Genomic DNA, 22,672 nt, shown 5'->3' on the forward strand with positions numbered 1-22,672 from the left:
TGGGGAAGCTCAAGCGGCTTATATTGTCCTGAATAATGAGCAGGCCAGAGACTATGAGGGGGTTAAGGCAGCCATCCTAGATCTAGTCAGCCTCCACCGAGAAATGGCCACGAAATTCTAAGGTGCAAGGATTATGAGGCGGTGCAGCCCCAGTCATTTGCCCAAAAGTTGATGGATTGGGCCACCTGTTGGCTGAGGCCAGACATCCAAACAGTGGGGAAGATAATGGATGCTCTGGTGTTGGAACAGTTCCCTCAGGGCCTCCCCAAGAACATACAGGTGTGGGTTAGATGGCATCAATCTGGCACTTTGGATGCATTGGTAAAATTGACAGAGGGGTTCACAGAGGCAGAACTCCCCAGGACAGAGGGCCAACTCCATAAAGGATCAAAACGCAGAAGGAAGTTTGGGGAATCCACAGCGGCCAGGAGTGTGGAGAGGAAGAAGGAAGATCACAGAGGAGCTCTGGCCAGGGCTCGATCCATGACATGTTTCCTGTGCAGGTGTCAGGGTCACTTGGAAAAGGACTACCCAAACCTATGGGTTTTCTGAGTTTTGCATCTGAGACAGGACTGGAAGGAAGGAAAAAAGGAAAAATTGTCCACCATTCCAGTAATGGTGAGAAGGAAATGTCAACTGGTAGACACAGTTCCCTTGATAGATAGGGCCTCTGCTTGTTCCCCAGTCTGGCAGGAGTTCGTGCAACCCCACTGGCTGGTTCCAGGGGCAAGTGTGAGAAGAGAGTGTATTCATGGAGATAAAAAGTGCAGCCTTCTGGCAGAGGTACCCCGGGAAATCTGGGGGAGGTAAGTGGTAGCAAGCTGGGGTAGTGGACAGATTGCCCCACCCCGTTGTGTTGGGTTCCAACTGGAGCCCCTTCCTATTAGGAAAACAAGGTGGTGTTGGGGGCCGCAGCTGGGGAAACAGAAAATCTGAGTGGGAGGAAATGGATCCCTACAGCAAGGGAAAAAACAAACCAGCAGGAGCAAATTTATAAATCCCTAGGGAACAGAGCCTAACGCAGGTGAAAGGGGAGGAAAACAGAGTCCTGCAAGAGACTGAGCAGGAGGGGATAGTAATTAAGAAAGTAGGAATGGTGGAGAAAGACAAGCAGAGCTCCTTAGTAGAGGTTGAGGGGCCCAGGGAGTACCCCATGGTGTACCCCAAGGAGAAGCAGGTCAGACACAGTTTGGAGGGTTGGGAGAGCCCAAGGCCGTGATTAATCAGGGGAATCAGGGGAGTGCCCTTGATCCCCTGCCAGGTATAAAGCGATAGAATAGGGAGAGCAACCCCTCAGGATGCACATTGTGTGATGACTTGTGGGCTGAAATGGAACTGTAGGGACATCCTCCCCCCACCAAGCATGGGTTCTGTGGATGGAAAATGGGTGAACACCACAAGAACAACCTTGATGATCACCCTAGGGACCAAGAGCAACCCCCACAGCGTGACGCCTCTGCTAAGCAAGGGAAAGAAAAATCTGATTGTCAGGTAATGGGGGGAGATGGGTGTCAGAGTGCAGGGGCAACAGCAGCTGAGCCAGCACTCTGATCACTGCAACTCCAGTTAGTTGCCCCACGGCACCCTGACTATGGGCACTGTGCCCAGTTGATAAGTTGGGATGGCATAGAGAGAGTTAAAAGACTAATTAACTCGTTAGCCCAAAAGGTGCAGGAAGGAAGTATGGAAGGGGAAAGAGAATGGGGAAGGGGCAGCCCCAGCCCCAGGCCAGCTGCCTTGTAGCATGAGTCACAAGAGATCTCTCTCCTCCTTGGCACAGGAGCTGAGGGCTCCATGGGACTGTTGATACGTTGCAGCATAGTCTGTAAAGGTTCTAGAAAAGAACCCTGTAAATGAACCACATGAGGTGTTTTACCAGAAGAAGGTCTCTGAGCCGTTTGTGGGCTAGAAAGTAGGCTGGAGCAAGTCTGCCCTGCCACAGGCTGGTAGCGGTCCCCTAGCTACAGTTACAGTTAGTTACTGGTGGTCCCAGTTTAAAGTTGGGGCTAGCAGTGCTTGCCATGCTAGAGTTAGGGTTGGGGCCAGCATTCACCCTTGGGCTTGTGTTACAGTTGTGCTGGCAAGGAGTCCTGGGCTATTGCTAAGGTTTGTGTCAGCAGGCAGCTCACTGCTAGGGTTAGGGTTCGGTCCAAAAGGGCTCTGGGCTGTGAATAGGGCCCTAATCTTAGTCCTGGGCCTCCCACAGCCCCCCCAAACCATAGTCTAGGGCCAGGTGCCAGAGACAAGCCAACCCCCCAGCCCAGCTTAGGTCTACCTCCCAGCCCCACAAACTAATATATTAGTGTTCTGGTTTTTGTTTCTTTGTTTTTGTGGGGTCAAAATGGAGAAGTGGTTTAAGTTAAGTTACTTATCATAGCTGGTAGGCAAAAAGAAATACCATATCAGGGTTCAATTTCAGCCACATGTTTCAGAAGCTGCTATAATGTTTAATGTAGGTCACCTATTAGCAGGTCTCACAAAAGAAATAAGGTGATGATAAAACTTTGATACAATACAATTCTTTGTCCATCAACAGATTCAGACGTACTTGCTACATTATCATCCTGTTCATCTTTTCTGCCTGCAGCATTCATCTGGGATATGAAAAAATGTTTAGCCTTTTCAGATTTGTAGACAATAGCTTTTCGAGTTTTTAAGATCATATGTAATTTGGCAGGAAATGAAAGTGCAGTATATATACCCATTTAAAAGAAAAAGTGCTTTTAGAGATAATGGCTTTTTGACAATCAGCTATGTGGCTTGGGTAACACTAGAGAGGATATGGATACACACTTCATCATGTATAATCTTTTCCTGTTGCTATACTACAGATATGTGGTCCTTATCATCTGCTTATAGAAAGGTTAATGTTAAGGTGCAGCGATATGTTGTAAATCTGTGCCAGCATTTTGAGTAGCTTGGATGGCCATATGTGTCAGAGGAATGTGTAAAGCTTTGATAATCTGTATTGGAGAAGGAAATCCTGCTCCCACTCCTCATAAATCACAACTAGAATGGGAATATGAGGGGTTCTAAAGGTTTCCCTAGGATTAACTTTTGTCCAGTTTTGGTCCCCACACTACAAGAAGGATGTGGAAAAATTGGAAAGAGTCCAGCGGAGGGCAACAAAAATGATTAGGGGTCTGGAGCACATGACTTATGAGGAGAGGCTGAGAGAACTGGGATTGTTTAGTCTCCAGAAGAGAAGAATGAGGGGGGATTTGATAGCAGCCTTCAACTACCTGAAGGGGGGTTCCAAAGAGGATGGAGCTCGGCTGTTCTCAGTGGTGGCAGATGACAGAACAAGGAGCAATGGTCTCAAGTTGCAGTGGGGGAGGTCCAGGTTGGATATCAGGAAAAACTATTTCACTAGGAGGGTGGTGAAACACTGGAATGCGTTACCTAGGGAGGTGGTGGAGTCTCCTTCCTTGGAGGTTTTTAAGGCCCGGCTTGACAAAGCCCTGGCTGGGATGATTTAGCTGGGAATTGGTCCTGCTTTGAGCAGGGGGTTGGACTAGATGACCTCTTGAGGTCCCTTCCAACTCTGATATTCTATGATTCTATGATTCTATGAACCACCTCAGTCAGATCTCTGTATTTTCACACTGCAATTTTTTGGAGATGTCTTCCAGCAGTTCAGTCTTGCAATAACACATTGGTAGGGTTACCATACGTCCTCTTTTTCCCAGACATGTCCGGCTTTTCGGCAGTCAAACCCCCGTCCGGGGGGAATTGCCAAAAAGCCGAACATGTCCGGGAAAATGGCGGCTCTGCTCCTCCCCGACTCTTCAGCTCTGTTTAAGAGCCGGGCTGCACGAACGCTACCGGCTTCTCGCAGCCCCGTGCCTCCAGACCCTGCGCCGCCGGAGCCCGGGAGGGGAAGTGCCCGGCTGGGGGCGCAGGGTCTGGAGGCACGGGGGCTGCCCGAAGCCGGTAGCGCTCGGGCAGCCCGGCTCTTAAACAGAGCCGCGGTGGCTGGAGTCTCCAGCCCCCGGGGCTCTGTGTAACTGACACAGTGTCAGTTACACAGAGCCGCAGCCGCTGGAGGCTCTGTTTAAGAGCCGGGCTGCCCAAGAGCTACCGGCTTCGGGCAGCCCCCTTGCCTCCGGACCCTGCGCCCCCAGCCGGGCACTTCCCCTCCCGGGCTCCGGCGGCGCAGGGTCCGGAGGCACGGGGGCTGCCCGAAGCCGGTAGCGCTGGGGCAGCCCGGCTCTTAAATAGAGCCTAAGAGGAGCAGAGCCTCCATCTGCGGGGGCTCTGCTCCTCTTCGGCTCTGTGTAACTTATACAGTGTAAGTTACGCAGAGCCGCCGGAGCCCCGGAGGGGAAGTGCCCGGCTGGGGGCGCAGGGTCCGGAGGCATAGGGGCTGCCCAAAGCCCGAGTGCTACCGGCTTCACGGTTTGCTGGGCAGCCTCCAGACCCTGCGCCCCCGGCTGGGCGCTTCCCCTCCCGGGCTCCAGCTGCGCTGGGGAAGCGCCGGCTGGGGGCGCAGGGTCTGGGGGCTGCCCGGGAAACCGTGAAGCTGGTAGCACTGGGGCAGCCCTTTCCCCCTGGCTGGGAGTGGGAGGGAGGAGGGGGCGGAGTTAGGGTGGAGAAGGGGCGGAGTTGGGGCAGGGCTAGGGGTGGGGAAATGGGCGGGGCCAGGGCCCGTGGAGGGTCCTCTTTTTTTATTTATGAGATATGGTAACCCTACACATTGGGCCAGATTCTAATCTTAGTTACAACGGTGTAACAGAGAACAGAATTTGGTCCATTATCTTTAATTAGAACTACGGTTAGAAGTTCATCACTTTCTAGCTGGGAAAAGGGGTAAACAGTGAGGTGGCAACATTTGCAGATGATACAAAACTATTCAAGATAGTTAAGTCCAAAGCAGACTGCAAAGAGTTACAAAGGGACCTCACAAAACTGGGTAATTAGGCAACAAAATGGCAGATGAAATTCAATGTTGATAAATGCAAAGTAATGCACATTGGAAAACATAATCCAAATTATACATATAAAATGATGAGGTCTAAATTAGCTGTTACCACTCAAGAAAGAGATCTTGGTGTCATTGTGGATAGTTTTCTAAAAACATCCACTCAGTGTGCAGCGGCAGTGAAAAAAGTGAACAGAATGTTGGGAATCATTAGGAAAGGGATAGATAATAAGACAGAAAATATCATTTTGCCTCTATATAAATCCATGGTACATCCATGTCTTGAATACTGTGTGCAGATGTGGTTGCCCCATCTCAAAAAAGTTACAGTAAAAACTGTATGCATGTTGGGGGAATTGGGGGGGGGGAGGTGCTGGTAAGTGAAGAATGCAGGTTAACTAAGAGGGAGGGAGTTTGGGTGCGGGAGGGAGTGCAGGGCTGGGGCATGGGAGAGGGTCCAGGGCATGGGCTCTGGGAGGGAGTTTGGGTGTGGGAAGGGACTCGGGGCAAGGGGTTGGGGTATGGGAGATCCGGGGAGTGTTCACTTTGGGCAGCTCCCTGCAAGCAGCAACCTGTCCCTGCTGCTCCTAGGCGGAGGCGTGGCTAGGTGGCAGCGTGGCTAGGCGGCTCTGCACGCTACCCCCACTGCTCCCATTGGCCGGGAACTGCGGCCAATGGGAGCTGCGGGGGCAGCGCCTGCGGGTGGAGGTGTCTAAGCTCTACAGTCTACAAAAGTTATTCATAATCTTACTTGCAGAAGTTGATACTCACTGGTAAGATAGAGAGACAAGATAGGTAAGGTAGTATCTTTTATTGGACCAAATTCTGTTCTTTTTCTTCTGAAGAGCTCTGTGTAAGCTTGAAAGCTTGTCTCTCTCACCAACAGAAGTTGGTCCAATAAAATATATTACCTCACCCACCTTGTCTTTCTAATATCCTGGGACCAATATGGCTACAACAACACTGCAAACAACTGGATAAGTTAACATTATATGGTCAAATAGTAATAAAGAAAGATGAACAAGTAGTGAGATAGGAAAGCACAAGCGAAGATTGTGTTAGGGGCATAGTGAACACAATTGGGTTGTTTGTCTGAGTGTAAGAAATTTCTTGGAATTTAGATTTCATGGAGCATGTGCAGGACATTGTGAGCTAAAAGAATAACACTAGAAACACTATGGCACATTGTAAGAGCTGTATCTTCTGCTTTCTAGAAATGTTTGATAGAAGCAATACTTTGCTATTAATCATTTCCTTTGTGTTATTTTCAGGGAAACTTTATGGTGATGAAGATTTTGTGGAGGAACGACACAGGCATCGGTATGAGGTAAGGCATTGCTAATATAATTTATATTGTAGAGAATTTATAGCATTGGCAAACTATGAATAACTTATTTAATCTGAAGTCAATGGGAGTTTTCCTGAATAAGGGTGAAGCAAGGCTTTAGGGGGTTGGTATAATAGTAGGTACTATTTAGATGTACTTCAAAGGGTTCTGTGGTTTGCAGACAATGTTGCATCTTATGAGACCTAGCTTGAAGAGTGATACTGGATTTAATCCTTCTCCCAGTGAAGTTAATGGTAAAACTCCCATTGATTTCATTGGGAGCAGGATTAGGTGTATTGCTTCTCAGGCTGGTTGAGCTCAGATAATTCACATAGGTAACAGACTTGCTCTCTAAGATGAGGTAACTGCAGCTTATTGTATGAGCCCCTCCTGTCAACAGACTTTCAGAGTGATCTTAGGGGAAGCCGCCCTTATGATGTGCAGACTAGAAGAGAAGCATCACAAGGGGAGATGGCTTATGAGGAATGATTTGATTGGTTACTTGAATAAAGTTGTAGGGGACTGTTAGGCCTCCATCTATATCAGTGAACACCGGCACAATAGGGGAGGTAATCACATTTGTGTGACTCTGAGTAGCAAGTACTAATGACAAAATAAAAAGAAGAATGTTGGCCCCTGGCTGCACTGCTCTGATGGCACTCCTAGTCTGCAAACCATGTTCAGTTCATGCTGCATGCCCTGCAAAAACTACACATTTATTGTACCTCTCTGTGATGGGATATACAAACCCCACCCAGGGCCTGAAGGGGTTTAAAAGCAATACTGGGCCCTGGCTGCCCTGTGCCTCCAGACCTGCCGAGCATGCTCCGTCTGGAGGATTGGGTTAAAAGGAGCTCAGCCAAAGGGTGGTGAACAGACTGTAAGAGAGAGGAATCCTTCTCTGGGAAGCCAGACAGAAGAGTGAGCCTGAGAGAGGGCCACAGAGTGGGCAAGGCCCACAGGCAGAGCCTTTGCCAGCCACCACCCTCTTTAAGAACCAGCAAGTCTGGCAGAGCCCTGCTCCTTTGGATTCTTCTGGTGTAAGGGGATTGACTGTTCATTTGGACTATAGGGGCATGCTACAAACTGAAGGGATCTATAGGTAGGAAGTGCCTCAGGGGAGCAGCTTAGACTTACTGCAGGGAGGACTCTGCCGGTGTCACTTTCTCACAGGTTCCCCTACTATATCCTCTTAAGGGCCTATAGCTTGACGTGGGTGGGAAGCCAAAGACCCCTGGCTTAAGATCAGGAAAAGATACCTCTGCTGCCTTGACAGAGAGGCAAAGGGTTGGAATTTGGGTACACTAACTACTAGGCTGCCCAGCCCACTGAGCCCCTTGTACACTCTCTCTTGCCTAATGATCAATAACTATTATTCTACCAACCATGCAATGTAGGAACACTCCTTATTAATAGCAAAATGATAAACACGATGTAGTTCAAATACAAAAAAAAAACCCCACCCCCAAACAACAACCCCCCACACGTCCAAACCTTACTTAAAATTGCACAGCTCCTGAGGGCAAATAATTCTGAAATCAAGTATAGGAAATAATGAGTTACAGGAACACTGACAAGCCACATAGGGCAGAGTTAAGGTTGGTTGGGTATCAGTTTGGTGGCTGAGGTTGTTAAATGTTAATTTGCTTTGGAAAGGAATATCCTATATTTGTGAGTATCTGTGGGTATGTATGTGTGAGAAGGTGCTGTATGAAGTTGTTTATTCTAGGTTTTATGAGTTATGTGGGTTTTACTTGGGCATTGTTTTCCTTTAGGACTTCAAGTGTTCACCAACTTACTTTTTTAAGGTTGACTATATTAAAGAAACATACTTGCTTATTAGCTACATAATACATGTTTTAGAATATTAACCATGCTTGATACAAATATAGTATACTAGTAGGAGCCATTTTAGTATTTTGGATGTATTTCACATTTTAAAACAATTGTTTAATTTCATATTACGTACGAATCACCAATTTTACAAATTTCCACTGCACAATTTTTAAACAAGGGATAATTCCCAGCCCCCCACTTTCCTACATATATATTTAAAAATTAAAACTTATCTACCTTTGTTAACTATGTAAATACTACAATAATTACTACCCGTATTTTTCAATTTTCCAGGTAAATCCAGAATTGACTGGCTGCTTTGAAGAGAAAGGTTTGAAATTTGTTGGCCGTGACACAGAAGGGACTAGAATGGAGATCATTGAACTGGAAAGTAAGTAGCTCAGTTTTTTTGTAACAACTTCTGCATATATTAAATAAGTGAGAACATTATTAGAGTGAACTGTATATAAAAACATTACTAACTAAGCCAAAAATGATTCTTGTATCCTATGAGGTCCCCATTAGCTGACTGCTCTAGTACAAAGGGACGAGGCTCCAACCAGAATATGTTAGGAACCGCTCCCCTCCATTTTTCTTCTAGGATGATACGTACAATGCAGTGTCAAGGAGTCATGCGGCTCTCTTCCAAAAGGCTGACATCCTAGCTTAACAACTCCTGACCACATCAGAATACGCAGGTGGCAAGGTGTTTGCCAAACCAATAGATAAGGTAGTGGCTGAGGCATCAGAAAAGCCAAATAACTTCTTCCCCTCAAACAGGTAGTCTGGAAGGGATTATTGCCTTTACAGAAGAGCAGATAGCCTTTTTGCAGCTATTAATTGTCCAAATAACTCTGAATAAACTCAATAAAGGGAGTGCCAGATGGGATTCTTGCTACCATTCTACCTTTAACCCACAACAAAACAACCAACTCCTTTATGTGTCTCTTCCCTGAAACCAAGGAGAACCACTGTCTAGAAAGCAAGCTCTGTTCCTTCACAAAGAAGTTAACTATTTTTACTTCAAACAGGTGGGTTTTAGCAATATGGATACTCGGTAGATTTGGATTACTACACCAAATAAGATTTATTTTCTCTCCTATGGCAAGGACCTCCAGAAGACACAAAACATAAAGGAGAAATTATTCTGCAGATTGACTTGACTTTACTTTGTTGAATTTTAACATTGTACTGCCAGAAGGGATAATAGCTCTCTTCTTCTTTTGAGCCCCTTGCTAATTCATCCCTATTTTAAGTCACTGTGTCTAATAAATGTTACCTGTTAGCTACAATTTCAGCCATTATATACAGAATCAAAGTTAAAGGCAAATTGTTATTGGACAGAACACTGTTTCTGAAAGGATTCTCTGGAGACAATTAATTTTACACACCATAATGTGTTATTCAGGCTTCCAAAATACCTTTCAAGTGGGATATTATAAACTGCTAAAACACAAGGTTATATTTCTGTTTCTGTCAAAGAAGAAAGCTTTAATTCTGAACCAGAGTTTGAATGAAGATATATTTCTATCATGTCAAACATCTGCAATGTAGATTGCCACTAAGGTGTACATCCGCTTTCATAATCAAATAACTCTCATGGTAATTTTTTGTATAGTTTGTTCCTGCTACACCTGCTGATAATTGGTATTAGAAGGCTATTTCATTTGCTTTGGATGAAATGATTTATGTAGGGAGCATAATGAAATAGGGCAGGGTTTTTAAATTATATGTTGCTACGAGAGGAATAAGAACAGCAGTAAAACCTGGAATTATTTCACAATGGTTTTGCAAGGGGGCTCTGATCATTGAAGGGGAAAAACAATCCCCTCAGGGGAGTTAGAGATTGGGGACAGAAATATATTCTACGAAATAGGGTAGGCAAAGCATTTCAGAAGAATATCCCTACAGATACTATTTTGATGTCTTTCAGTAATCTTGTTTTGCTGCTTTTACCATATAGCATGGTTCCCTAAAAGAAACAAGCAATGGAACCAGATTCCTTTAAAACATATAAAACTACCAGATTTTCATTGTTATAGGAAAACATGCTTTTCCTGTAACCACCTTGTTGACTGGTGCGAGTCTCAGCTGAGAATACCAACTTCAGGACAGACTGATAAAAATAGGGCAGACACACCCAAACCTGGTGGCTATTCTAACATTAGATGTACCAAGCCAGTAACTGAATGAGGTTCTGTAGCACCACACTGGTCAACAAGAAGCTAACAACACAGCCCCCTTTGGCAACCAGCCCTTATCACCACCCAGACATCTGATCTTTATGATGAGACCTTACTGAAAACCATGTTCATCATATATAAAGTTCTTCCAATCCCAAAAGATCAGCCACCTCCCCAGGTCAATATATAACTCAGATCTTACCCAAACATCAAGCTGATGCCAGTCCATTAGTAGCTAAAAACTAAAGGTTTAACAACATAAAAAGAAAAAAAGTTCTTAAATGGTTAAGAGAATCAGATACATTACAAGTGATTTTCAGAATCTGTAGATCAGGATCATAGCAGTGATGTTGAATCTACTAGGTTGTAAACAAAAAAGCTCTCTGGTTCACCCAAGCAGGTCAGGGGTCATTCAGTCGTATGTTCAAAGCTTCCTTAGAAAATCACAGCGCAGAGATGAGAAGCAGGAATGAAGACAAAGCAGTGATGTCACAGATTGCAATTTTTAGCTCAACTCTTGCATGGAAAGTTACTGGCCAATATGGAGTCCCGGATCACATGAGCATGGAAAGTTACTTGCAAAAGATGGAGTCTTAGTTCACATGTCCTCATCACATGTCCTTACATGCTTTGCTGATTCATATGGGTAGCCATTGGCTCAACACTGTCTGTGGCGTCTTCAGGAAGGGCTCACTGAAGAGCTGATTCCTGTCAATGGCCCATCACCATATGGATGGCCCATCAACCAGTGATGGCTAGCCTGAATGTAAATTTGTCTGTGGGGTATAAGCCAGGAACACAACCCATGTTTGAGATACAAATACATAGCAAATATTCATAACTTCAGCTACAAAGATGATATATGCATATAAACAGGATTATCCTATTTAGCAGATTACAGCTTTTCCATTGATACCTTACATGGCATGCTTTGCAGTGATATATTAGTGATTGTAAAAGTAGTGTACACCTGGTTTTCATTGTCATAGGAAAACATACTTTTCCTGTAACCACCAACTCTATGATAATGCAGTGGAACTCACTGGAACTGGAAACTGTTTTGGAAATTGTCGTACCAGAAGAGAGCAATGATCAATATAGTCCAATGTCCTGTCTCTGATCACGGTCAATGTTAACTGCTTTAGGGCTTTAATAGCAGCATCCTTGTGGGAGAAATAGGTGTATGGAACAGGAATGTCCTAAAACATTTCCCCTTACTTTCTTTCAAATAATAACCTTACCTAAATGCTCAGATTTAAACTAGAGAGACAAGGTGAGTGAGGTAATATATTTTTTTGGACTAGCTTCTGTTGATGAGGACAAGCTTTCGAGTTTCCCAGACCTGAAGAAGAGCTCTGTGTAAGCTTGTCTCTCTCACCTATAGAAGTTGGTCCAATAAAAGATATTACCTCACCCACCTCATCTCTCTAATATCCGGGGATCAGTACGGCTACACCAACCTGCATACAACAATGGGAGATATAAACTAGACGCATCTTGCTTCAGCATAAGCACACTATTCTATTTTTAAGAGAAACATATACCTACTCTATTTTTATGTTGGCTTTAGAAAGTCAGTGCTGCTACTCTATTACTTTCAGTGTTTATATTGAATGTGATAAACTACTATTTATAATATATGTTCATTGTCTTCTCTTTCACACACAAGCTATAGTAAGGGTCATTATAATGTATAGCTGCACAGCCTTAGAGTAGATGTGGCTATTAGTGCTAGCAGCAGCAGTGCCTTTGACCATTTTCTTTGCTACAGTCCAACAAATAGACCTGGTGTCTTCAGGTGATCTTAAGCTCTCCGATGTTTTTCTAACATGACCACTTAATGTTCTTTAATTACATGATCACGTACTAGTTTTTCCACAGGACCCCTCCTTATTCAGTGAACAGAATGGACAGTGCTTACTGAATCGGCATATTTTGTTTGCTTTTCATTGTTCATGGACCAGGCCTTATTTTCTGCACACTATCCAAACCCTGCTCTGAAGACAGAAATATTAATTTCCTAATTTTCTGTGGTGCTCATTGCTGTAATATCAGAGTGATCCACAAATATTAATGTATCTTCATGACACTCCTGTGAGGTGAGGGATGGCATTTCCATTTTGCAAATGGGGAGATGAGGCACAAAGGTTAATCAAGCATATCCACTAACCAAGCTGAGACACTTAGAACTTGATTTTTCAGAGTAACTTAGCATTAAATAGTACTTGCTCAAAGCACAGCCCCATTGCCTTCAGTTGCAGCTGTGGGTGCTCATCACTTCTGCAAATCAGACTGTACAGTTTCAAGTAAGGAACCGAGGAAATAAGTGTCCACCTGTGAAAATTTTGGTTTAAGTGACTTGCCCAGCAAGCCATGGAAACTCTGTGGCAGAGGCAGGGATAGAATCCAGTTCTTCAGGGCAGCATTCAGCTGTCCTCCCCATGAGACCAATGAAGCAGGGATCCTACAGAGACTCCTTCACTACACAACCATGATTCATTCCCAGAGCAGGTCCATCCCTTCATTGAATGAGGCAGGGGTCCTGTGGAAAAAACAGTATGTGATCATGTAATTAAAAACTGTATCAATGCATACACATGGGATGAATGAATTAAGGTCACACAATTCCCATTTACCAGTCAGAATTCCCCATCAGGAAAAAACAGAGAGTTCTCCTTAGAGGGGAAAAAAAAGTCTTCTCCGTTAGTAGTGACCATACTTATTGCAATTAATCCTTATATTTCTATTCTACAGTATTTTATACCAAAGGTTGCAGGTCAGTAGTACACACAACTGGGACATCTGATCAGCTCCTTTGTCCTACTTGAAAAGATTGAGTAAATATATTCTCTGGAGCTGGTCAGGAAAATACCAACAAAACATTTTGTCAGAATTTGCCCTTTTGTTAAAATCAAACCATTTCAGAGATAATTTCCTGCCAGCTTGTCCACCTGACTCCACAGCAGGCTGATGGGGAGCCAAGAGCCAGGGAACCCTGACTCTGAGGTTTGCAGCTTCTCAGTAGCCCAGGCTTCCAGGGTCTCCATGGCTTTGGGACAGCCCGTCACGCGGTCTGCGTTGGAGTCAGGGACCTCAGGGCTTCTAGGTTCTGCAGCAGCCTACCACACAGACTACACCTGAGCCAGAGCTCCATTCCCTTGTGTTGATAATTACAGTATTTTGGGATTGTGTTCCAAGTCAGAATGAAACCAAATATCAAAATCCTCCGCAAAATGGGGTCATCATTCTCTTCCTATTTCCAGCCAGTGGGCCTTCTTGACACTTACTTATTTCAGTGGGAGTTGAAGGCACTCAGCAGCTTGCAGGATCTGACAGTTTATTATGCACACTGTGCTTACATTTATGTGTATCTGTACATGCACACAAAATATGTAGAGACTAAACTACAGTGTAAATATGAGAGATAAGCCTAAGCACACTCGGTGCATTCTAGTGATTTCATTGTAAATATGGGAATGAAATCACGAGTGGCTTGTGCTATTATTGGCATTCAGATCTGCATATTACAGCCTGTATAGCTGTATTCAGTTTTCCTGTGTTGTATTTAATCAAAGAATATTAAGATCTTTTTCCCCATTAAATTCATATGAAATTATAAGGTTTGGAGAGGTATTTATGAAACCTTGAGTGTCCTGTGTTAAATCTTTTCCCTTATAAAGTAGCTTCATTAAGAACTCTTTTCTATTTTCTAGCCTTTACCATTTTCTTTATGCCCTTTGAATTTTAGATCACCCATATTTTGTTGGTGTCCAGTTTCATCCAGAGTTTTCCTCAAGACCTATGAAGCCCTCACCTCCATACCTTGGTCTCTTGCTTGCAGCAACTGGGACACTCAGTGCATACTTGCAACGTGGATGTAAATTGTCTCCAAGGTAACGTTATTATTTGCTTGTTTGCCTACAGTTTCAGCAGGACTATCCTTTATTGATACAATAAATCAGGAAGGGAAGGGGGCTTTTTTATATTGATTTTTATTACATTTATGAGAAATCCTGACTAATGATTGGCTGAAAACAGTCATCTGAAGAGCCATATCTCTGTATTTTTCCTCCTCGGAGACTAACAATAGTAGGATCAGAAACAATAAAGTACTACAGTAATGAAATGCAAATAAGTACATCCTGACTGGCTGCAATCAGTTCCAGGAAAATTATTTCTCACCTCACAGGAGGTGTCTGGCCCTCTAACTTCACCTGTGTTAATGGTTATTTTACCTGGAAAAAGGTCTGCTGGCAGCTCATGCAGTTAAGTGAAGTTCTTACCTATCTGTATGTGAATGATCATAACAATGAAACAGTGAATGTCAAGGTTATTTTGTTGCAGCGAGGTAATAATATTGAGCAAGCAGAAAAAGGCCCAAAGCAAAACCCAAGTTTGGGGAGGATTTGAACCTAGGTCATAATTTTGTGGCTGAGCCAAACCAAGAACTCTGATCCCAACAGCCCCAGACCTGTCTCTGTAACCAAGATAAAGTACCTGGGACATTTCATTTTTATAGCAATACTTTTCAGCCTGTGTTAATTAATTCATATTTGTAAAATGCTTTAATGATCAAAGATGCCATGTTAATAGTAATAATTATAAAGAGCATGTGAGGCCAGGGGAAACCTAGGGTAAAATGGCAAAGCTTCTCAAAATATAGACCACTGTAAGATAACCTACTCAGATCCAACTTTGAAGTGCTCCGCTATCCTGAAAGCAAAGTGCACAACTTACCAGTTTTGCTTTTTTTCCGAAGACTCAATAGGAACATAATAATTACCAAGCCAAATCAAACTGCTAGTATTCTGATTCTAATAGTTTACAGCAGATCTTTCAGATGCAAGTGAATTTTAACTCTAATGGTCCTGGCCATTGTATAATAATGTAAATATAGGGAAAAACTCCTGACTTCTGCAGGCCATCTCTTATAAATCATAATATTCAAATACACCTTTACCCCGATATAACGCAGCCCGATATAACACGAATCCGGATATAACGTGGTAAAGCAGTGCTCCGGGGGGGGGGGGGGGGGGGGCTGCGCACTCCAGTGGATCAACACAAGTTCGATATAACGCGGTTTCACCTATAACACAGTAAGATTTTTTGGCTCCTGAGGACAGCGTTATATCGGGGTAGAGGTGTATTACCTTAATAGGGCTGTCAATTAATCGCAGTTAACTCGTGATTAATTTTTTTTATTCACGGTTAAGTTTTTTGAATCATGATTAATCGCACTTTAAACAATAGAATACCAATTGAAATTTATTAAATATTTTTGGATGTTTTTCTACATTTTCAAATATATTGATTTCAGTTACATCACAGAATACAAAGTATACAGTGCTCACTTTATATTATTTTTTATTACAAACATTTGCACTGTAAAAATGATAAAAGAAATAGTATTTTTCAATTCACCTCATACAAGTACTGTCGTGCAATCTCTTCATGAAAGTGCCATTTACAAATGTAGATTTTTTTTGTCACATAACTGCACCCAAAAACAAAACAATGTAAAACTTTAGAGCCAAAAGTCCACTCAGTCCTGCTTCTTGTTCAGCCAATGGCTAAGAGAAACAAGTTTGTTTACATTTATGGGAGGTAATGCTGCTCGCTTCTTATTTACAATGTCACCTGAAAGTGAGAACAGGCATTCGCATGACACTGTTGTAGCTAGCGTCACAAGATATTTACGTGCCATATGTGCTAAAGATCAGATACCTCTTCATGCTTCAGCCATCATTCCAGAGGACATGCTTCCATGCTGGTGATGCTCGTTAAAAAAATAATGCATTAATTAAATTTGTGACTGAACTCCTTGGGGGGAGAATTGTATGTCCCCTGCTCTGTTTTACCCTCATTCTGCCATATATTTCATGTTATAGCAGTCTTGGATGATGACCTAGTACTTGTTCATTTTATAAACACTTTCACTACAAATTTGACAAAATGCAAAGAAGATACCAATGTGAGATTTCTAAAGATTTAAGAATCTGAAGTGCCTTTCTAAATCTGAGGGGGATGAAGTGTGGAGCATGCATTTAGAAGTGCAACACTCTGATGCGGAAACTACAGAACACGAACCACCAAAAAAGAAAATTGACGTTCTGCAGGTGGCATCTGATTCAGATGATGAAAATGAACATGTGTCAGTCCACACTACTTTGGATTGTTATCGAGCAGAACCGGTCATCAGCATGGACGCATGTCCTCTGGAATGGTGGTTGAAGCGTCAAGGGACATAATCTTTAGCGCATCTGGCATGTAAATATCTTGTGGCGCCGGCTACAACAGTGCCATGCAAATGCCTTGTCTCACTTTCAGGTGTCATTGTAAACGAGAGCAGGCAGCATTATCTTCTGCAAATGTAAACAAACCTGTTTGTGTGAGCGATTCCCTGAAGAAGAAGTAGGACTGATTGGACTTGTAGGCTCTAACATTTGACATTGTAGAAAATGTAGAAAATATCCAAAATATTTAAATAAATGGTATTCTATTATTGTTTAACAGCACGATTAATCGCAATTAATTTTTTAATCGCTCGACAGCCCTATTTGTTGACCATTGCTACAAATGTTATAAGAGGCATGGTCATAACATTATCTATCCCATTTTCAAATCCAGAGTTTCATTTGATGGCCTCCTGTAGTAGTGCATTACACAGGTTATCTATAAATTGGAAAGGGAAGTACAGTTTTATTGGTTCTAAATGAAATGTCTTTTCATTTCTTTAAAGTGCCCCTTTGTTCTCAATGCGTAAAGGAGCGTGGTGTACTAATCAGCCATTCCAGCTATTGATCATCCTAGGGGATATTAAGTATACTAGTAAATGAAAGGGTATTTCTGAAAAAGTACAGACTATTAGGGAGATACCAGAGAAAAACAAACAGACAATTCTGAAAATAGAAAACAAATGTGATTCTTGACAATTGCCATCCTATACATATATTTTCTCTCTTTGGTAAAGTAATGAAACAAAGATTAAGTAAAAGAAATCACTAAACATTTAGGGCTAGATCCTCAGCTGGTGTAAATTGGAGTATATCCATTGGCTTCAGTGCAGCTATGTCAGTTTACAGCAGCTCTGATCCCTAAATCCAAAAGGGACCATGAGCAATAAGCATCATGGGTTTATAAAGAATAAATATTTACAGACAAAATATTTGATTATAAAGCTTGTAGATAAAGAGAGAACTTCAGAAGTAATATATTTGGATTTTAGTAAAGAATTTGGTATTGGGTCTTGTGAAATCTTGCTTGAAAAAGTAGTAGAAATTAGTTAATATCATGTTGGTTATAAAGCCACTGAAGTACAATAAACTAATTAGGGAAAAAAAGCAGCATGATGTAAAGTTGAAAGAAGGTGTCTAATGGGAAACCACAGGAATCATCAGGCCTGGTCTTTTCTAATAACTTCATTAATGGGTCTGGAGCAGGGGGGTAACAATAAATTAATGACATTTGCAAACAATACTAATTTAGGAGGAATTGGAAACACCAGTCAGGGCACAGGAATGATACAAAAGGACTTGGACAGTTTAGAAACATGAGTTGAAAAGAATGAAATGAGATTCCACTTGGAAAAATGCAGAGCAGGGGAGTAACCATCCTTCTCTACCTAGTTCTGAAGTATTCCATTAAATTCTGATAACCACATTAATAGAAGAATATTGACAAGTTAGAGGGATTGAGAGAAGAAAAAAAGTAAAAGAACTAACCATATGTAGTTTAGCTAAATGACACTTAAGGAAGGGATACAATATCCAAATATCTGAAGGGTGCAAATATGAATGGGCCAGAGACCCCTCTACCCTTCCAAAAAAAATGACCACTGACTGAGGGGAGGTCTGGTGGGGGGTTGTTGGAGAGTGAGCCTGCTCCACGGAAGGAGCTCCTGTTCCATGGGGCTGGGCCCAGCTCCACACTCTAGGCGTTGTGATTTGGCATGTGGGGTCACAGCGCCATTTGGTTTGGGGGCCTTCTCAAACAGGGGGCCCAGGGCAAACTGCCCCTTTTACCTCCCTCCTGGTCTGGGCAGCCTTGTGAATGGGGAGGAATTACTTAACGGTTACCACTAGGAATAATGGAATGAAATTAAGAAAGGGAGAATTGAGACTGAATATCAGCACGATCTCTGATGACAAGATATATCTGGCTCTGCAATAGTCTCCCTAGAAAAGTGGTGGAAGCTCCTTACTTTGTACACTGTAGTAGGCAATACACTGATAGTGTAAAGTAGGAAACAATCCAGCATTGGCAGGGAAAATAGTAGAACAGGAAGTTAGGAACTGCATCACAGGAAGACTGGCCTATATAAGGGGAAAGTGGCTGGTCTCAGCTGTGCTGTAATTAACTATATCCCAGCCTCAGGCGGGTGGGGCTAATGGGAGCAGGTGTTAGTATGATGAATATGTGGGCCTCATAACAAGGCTTGAGAGAGAATATTTGGGAGGAGGAAGCCATGTGAAAGACCCTGAGGTCAGGTCTACAAGTAGCAGGGAGGTCCCTGGGAGAAACTGCCAGAGTCCCTGTAGAGGGAAACAGTGGGAAACCTGCTAGGAGGAAAAAAGCCACTAGGGAGAAAGCTGTGGAGAGCAGTGCTCAGTTTAAGGTGCAAAGAAGAACTTTGCAGAGCTGGGAGTAGGGATGAAGAGCAGGGAATGTCAGAATAACCCAAGAGAGGCAGAAGAACCATTTGTTTGGATGTTTATTTGAATGTTCAGTTGGAATGTTGTAATACCAGAAGGGACTGAACTGGCTGGAGGGCTGGGCCAAGGAAGCCACAGACCACTGCAGAACCAGAATGGCAGACACTAGGGGGTGTCAGAGGGGAACTACCCTTGCAATGCCAAGTCCTGGTTTCAGGGGATGCTCTCGTGGTGTTCCCCTCCCCCTGCCAATTATAAACTACTATATCAGTTCAGACCAATGGTCTGTCTAGTCTAGTACCCTGCCTCTACCAGTGGCCAGCACCAGATGCTTCAAAGGAAGGTGCAAGAGACCCTGAAGTGGACAATTACAGGAAAACCTATAGGGGAAGTTCCTTCCTAATCCTATTGAGTTAGGAGTAGATTCTCAAAGAGGACATAAGCATTGCAACACTAACTCCCAGGTGTCCTGCAGTCTGCTAGAATTCTCAACCCTGACTTAGGCACCCAGACTCCCTGTGCACTGAATGGGGAGCGTTAAACTAGCCAGGAGTGAGATGTAGGGGTGGGGATTAGGGCCCATATGCATAAAGGGATTTTGGTACCTAACTCCTAGTGAGCTGTGCCTTAGGCACTTGTCTCTGCTTTAGATTCTTAGCCATGAACTTTTTCCTGGAGCGAGGTGTCTAAGCCAAGTCAGCCATTTCTTACAAAAACAGAGACTCCACCCCCTTATAGTCAGTAGTCAGCACACTCACCCAGGATGTGGGAGAGCCAGGTTCCAGTCCTTGCTCCAATGAATATTTAAGTACTTATGCAAAGTGGAACAGCTTCAACAGAAGCAATTGAATGAGCCATCCTCCAGAATAGCCCATAGCCCAATGGTTAGGGACACTCACCTGGGATGTCAGGGAGCTGGATTCAAGTCCTTGCTCCAAATCAGGCAGAGTGGGAATTCAAATTGGGGTCTTCTACATCCCAGATAAGCACCTTTGCTATTGGGTATTCTAGACATACAGCTGCACACCCCAGCCAGTTTGAAAAATTCCTGACCTGCTTTCTGCCCCCTTTTGTAGAGGTTAGGTGTGCTCTGAGCATGCCTAGTGAATCAGGCCTGGCAGGTGATATAGTTAGGGGAACACCTAGTTTGAGAATCTTTCTGGGGCTTAGATGTCAGCAAGAGCTCCGATCAGCTCGTTAGCTGTGAGATGGCATCAGGAGCTAGGCAGCTTTGTAGGTGCTGACTGGTGGAAATGGAGCCTTATAGCGTTAGGTAGCAGTTTTGTGAACATTAGTGTACTTAAATGTTGATAGGCACCTAAGTCCATTTGTGAATTGAACCTTTAGGTATTGACTTAGCAGTGTGCTTAGTTAGTTAGTGGTTGACTGAAGTCTGAGGGTTCTGTCCTTTCTAAATGCGTTTTAACCATCTAATGTAACTGGACGTTTTCATTACCCATATAACAGTCTAATGCTTTTTTGAGTCCTAGCTTCTGTAGTAGTATTACTAGGCAATTTGCCTCAAAGGCATCTGAAAACCCGGAAGCAAATCACAACCTTCCCTGCTTCCTCCTTGCTCTGGGAAGGAATTTTGCCTGAAAGGTGTGTCTCTGAGTTACACTGCCTCTCACGGCTACTCCTGGGGTGGTCTCCTTTGCTCAGGGCTGTGCCCAAAGGGAATGTCTAGCCCCGTGGAAACAGTGACATCATTGGTATAATTCCTAGTGCCTGAGGAGTTCTGGACAAAATAAGACACAAAAGGTTTGATTTTTTTCTGCTGTGTAGTGGAGAGAGGGGAACAGCCCATTGCTCCCTGATTTTCAGCTGCCCAGCCCTGGTGTAAGTTAATAGGGGCAGCTTTAATTTCTGTCATTGACATAAAATTCTTCGGAGACCTCTCACCATTGGAGAACGGGGCACAGTAGAACCTTGTTTTTCCACACCTTCTCCCCACCCCTACCTTCCATTATGCCAAGAGTGGAGATTTCAGCGGTGCCTCACCCACCAGCTCTTCTGCTGGTGGAGATTCCTGCTACACACGAGGAATTCTCCAAGGGAATCTCCAGCTGGCTTAAATTTGATCTGCATCAGAGCAGATTATGTCTTGTTTAGACATGATCTTAACTCCCTGCCCCTGTAGCAGCTGAGATACATCAGTGGGGTGACACGCTGCAGCTTACATTCATGCCCCATCACCACATGAACACATCCAGATGATTTAAATAGTAACACGAACAGGAAATCCTCTCCTCTTAGCTGCACCTAGGCACTACATTGGCTGATACATGATGGTATGTGAGGGGAAAACAGATATACAGTAACTAGAATAAACAAATGGGGACACCCCAGGGCTCTAAATGTAGGTGAATTTGGTGCTAATGGAACTCTTGCTTGAGTGCTGGGGGAGGAGAATGAGGCTGGATCCATCCTGAAAAAGTCTGTATAAAAAAACCTGCTCCTACATAAGAGTGTTTCTGCTTGCTACCGTTTGGGAATATCTGTCCCCCAGCTCTTGCCCCAAGTGATATTTCATTTTATTGTAATTCACTGATATTTTTTTAAGTCAAATTTTGCCCTAAATTACCTCCTGTTCCATCAATCCCAAAAGATAATTTGAACCTTAATGTTCACATCCAGCAGGCAGGATAAGATGGAGTAGCTAAACATAACAAGCAGGCGTTAGTGTCAGAAGGGCTCTGAGGAAATGTTCTTGGGCAAAGCTAATGGCATCATTTTGTTCCAAGAAGTCTTTACTTTTTTAACAATTACTTAAAGCCATAAAAGGCCTGATCCAACTCTCACTGAGTCCATTACAATATTTCCTTTGACTACTGTGGGAGTTAAATTGAGGCCGAAGTGACTGACAGAGTCTTCACCATTATTATTTCCAAGGCCCAAAGGTTCTGTTCTGAGAGCTGAAGTTTGACAAGATATAGAGACCCCATCTGCTCTCCCGTTTTCTCTTGGCCATGCCCTCACACTCTGGATGTGCGGGGGGTGGCATAGAAGCTGCTACAGTAGCTCTACACAACCCTATCATTCCCTCTTGTGGTGAGAATATGGTGTTGCCAAAGCAGCACAAACCAAGTGAAGCAAGTGGGATCTTGCTCAGCTCAGGACACACAAACTGAAAGAAACCCCATGGAAAGAAATAAAGACATAGTTTTTTTCAGTGAGAGATCACTCTCAGTGGACAAAAGTTTCTTAAAGGAAAAACCATGCTTATTTGATTTTCCCACCACTTTCTTAACCAGAAAACTTCAATGAGATTTATATAATGTATTTAATATTAGCCACCCCCCAAGCACAAATAGCTATTTAATCTTTATGTGTAATATCTCTGCAGCATTTCAGTGCAATTTGAAAGGAAATACACGCTTGTTCCTAAGAGAGGATATTACTCTTTGCTGGATAATACAACCCTGAGACTCTGTACAGATTTTTTCCAGTATAATACATTTCATATTATAGTAAATCTTATAAATTTGATGCAGATATTGGTTTGTAACATAAGCAGCTGCTGCCTGGAAAGTTTTAAATCTTTTTTGAAGCAAGACAAGAATCCTTAGCTTTTTAAAATTAACGGTATATATGCTGGGTGGAGAAACAAAAGATAGGGCACGTTTCCTCAAACTAATAAAAGTTCCAATATTTGCAAGTGCTAATAGAAAACTTAAAGGCTAATTGTTTAAGTGGTGTTATCATAACATGGCAAAACACTGCAATTAATTACTGTACTTGAAAATGTTCT

General features: G+C 43.2%; 1 protein-coding gene across 2 annotated transcripts in view; it reads left to right on the plus strand.

Annotated features, from left to right (window-relative positions):
• Nucleotides 1-22,672, plus strand: part of CTPS2 (CTP synthase 2) — a 132,646-nt gene that overhangs the window by 102,215 nt on the left and 7,759 nt on the right. The window contains exons 16-18 of one of the 2 annotated variants that reach the window (XM_054007047.1): nt 6,193-6,248; nt 8,379-8,475; nt 14,016-14,164. In XM_054007047.1, coding sequence (XP_053863022.1) covers nt 6,193-6,248; nt 8,379-8,475; nt 14,016-14,164 — 302 coding nt within the window. Of the gene's footprint in view, nt 1-6,192; nt 6,249-8,378; nt 8,476-14,015; nt 14,165-22,672 lie in introns of those variants that run through there. The other variant, XM_054007041.1, reaches the window with a different exon arrangement.

Source organism: Malaclemys terrapin, chromosome 1 (genome assembly GCF_027887155.1).
Source record: "Malaclemys terrapin pileata isolate rMalTer1 chromosome 1, rMalTer1.hap1, whole genome shotgun sequence".
NCBI classification, from domain to species: domain Eukaryota; kingdom Metazoa; phylum Chordata; order Testudines; family Emydidae; genus Malaclemys; species Malaclemys terrapin.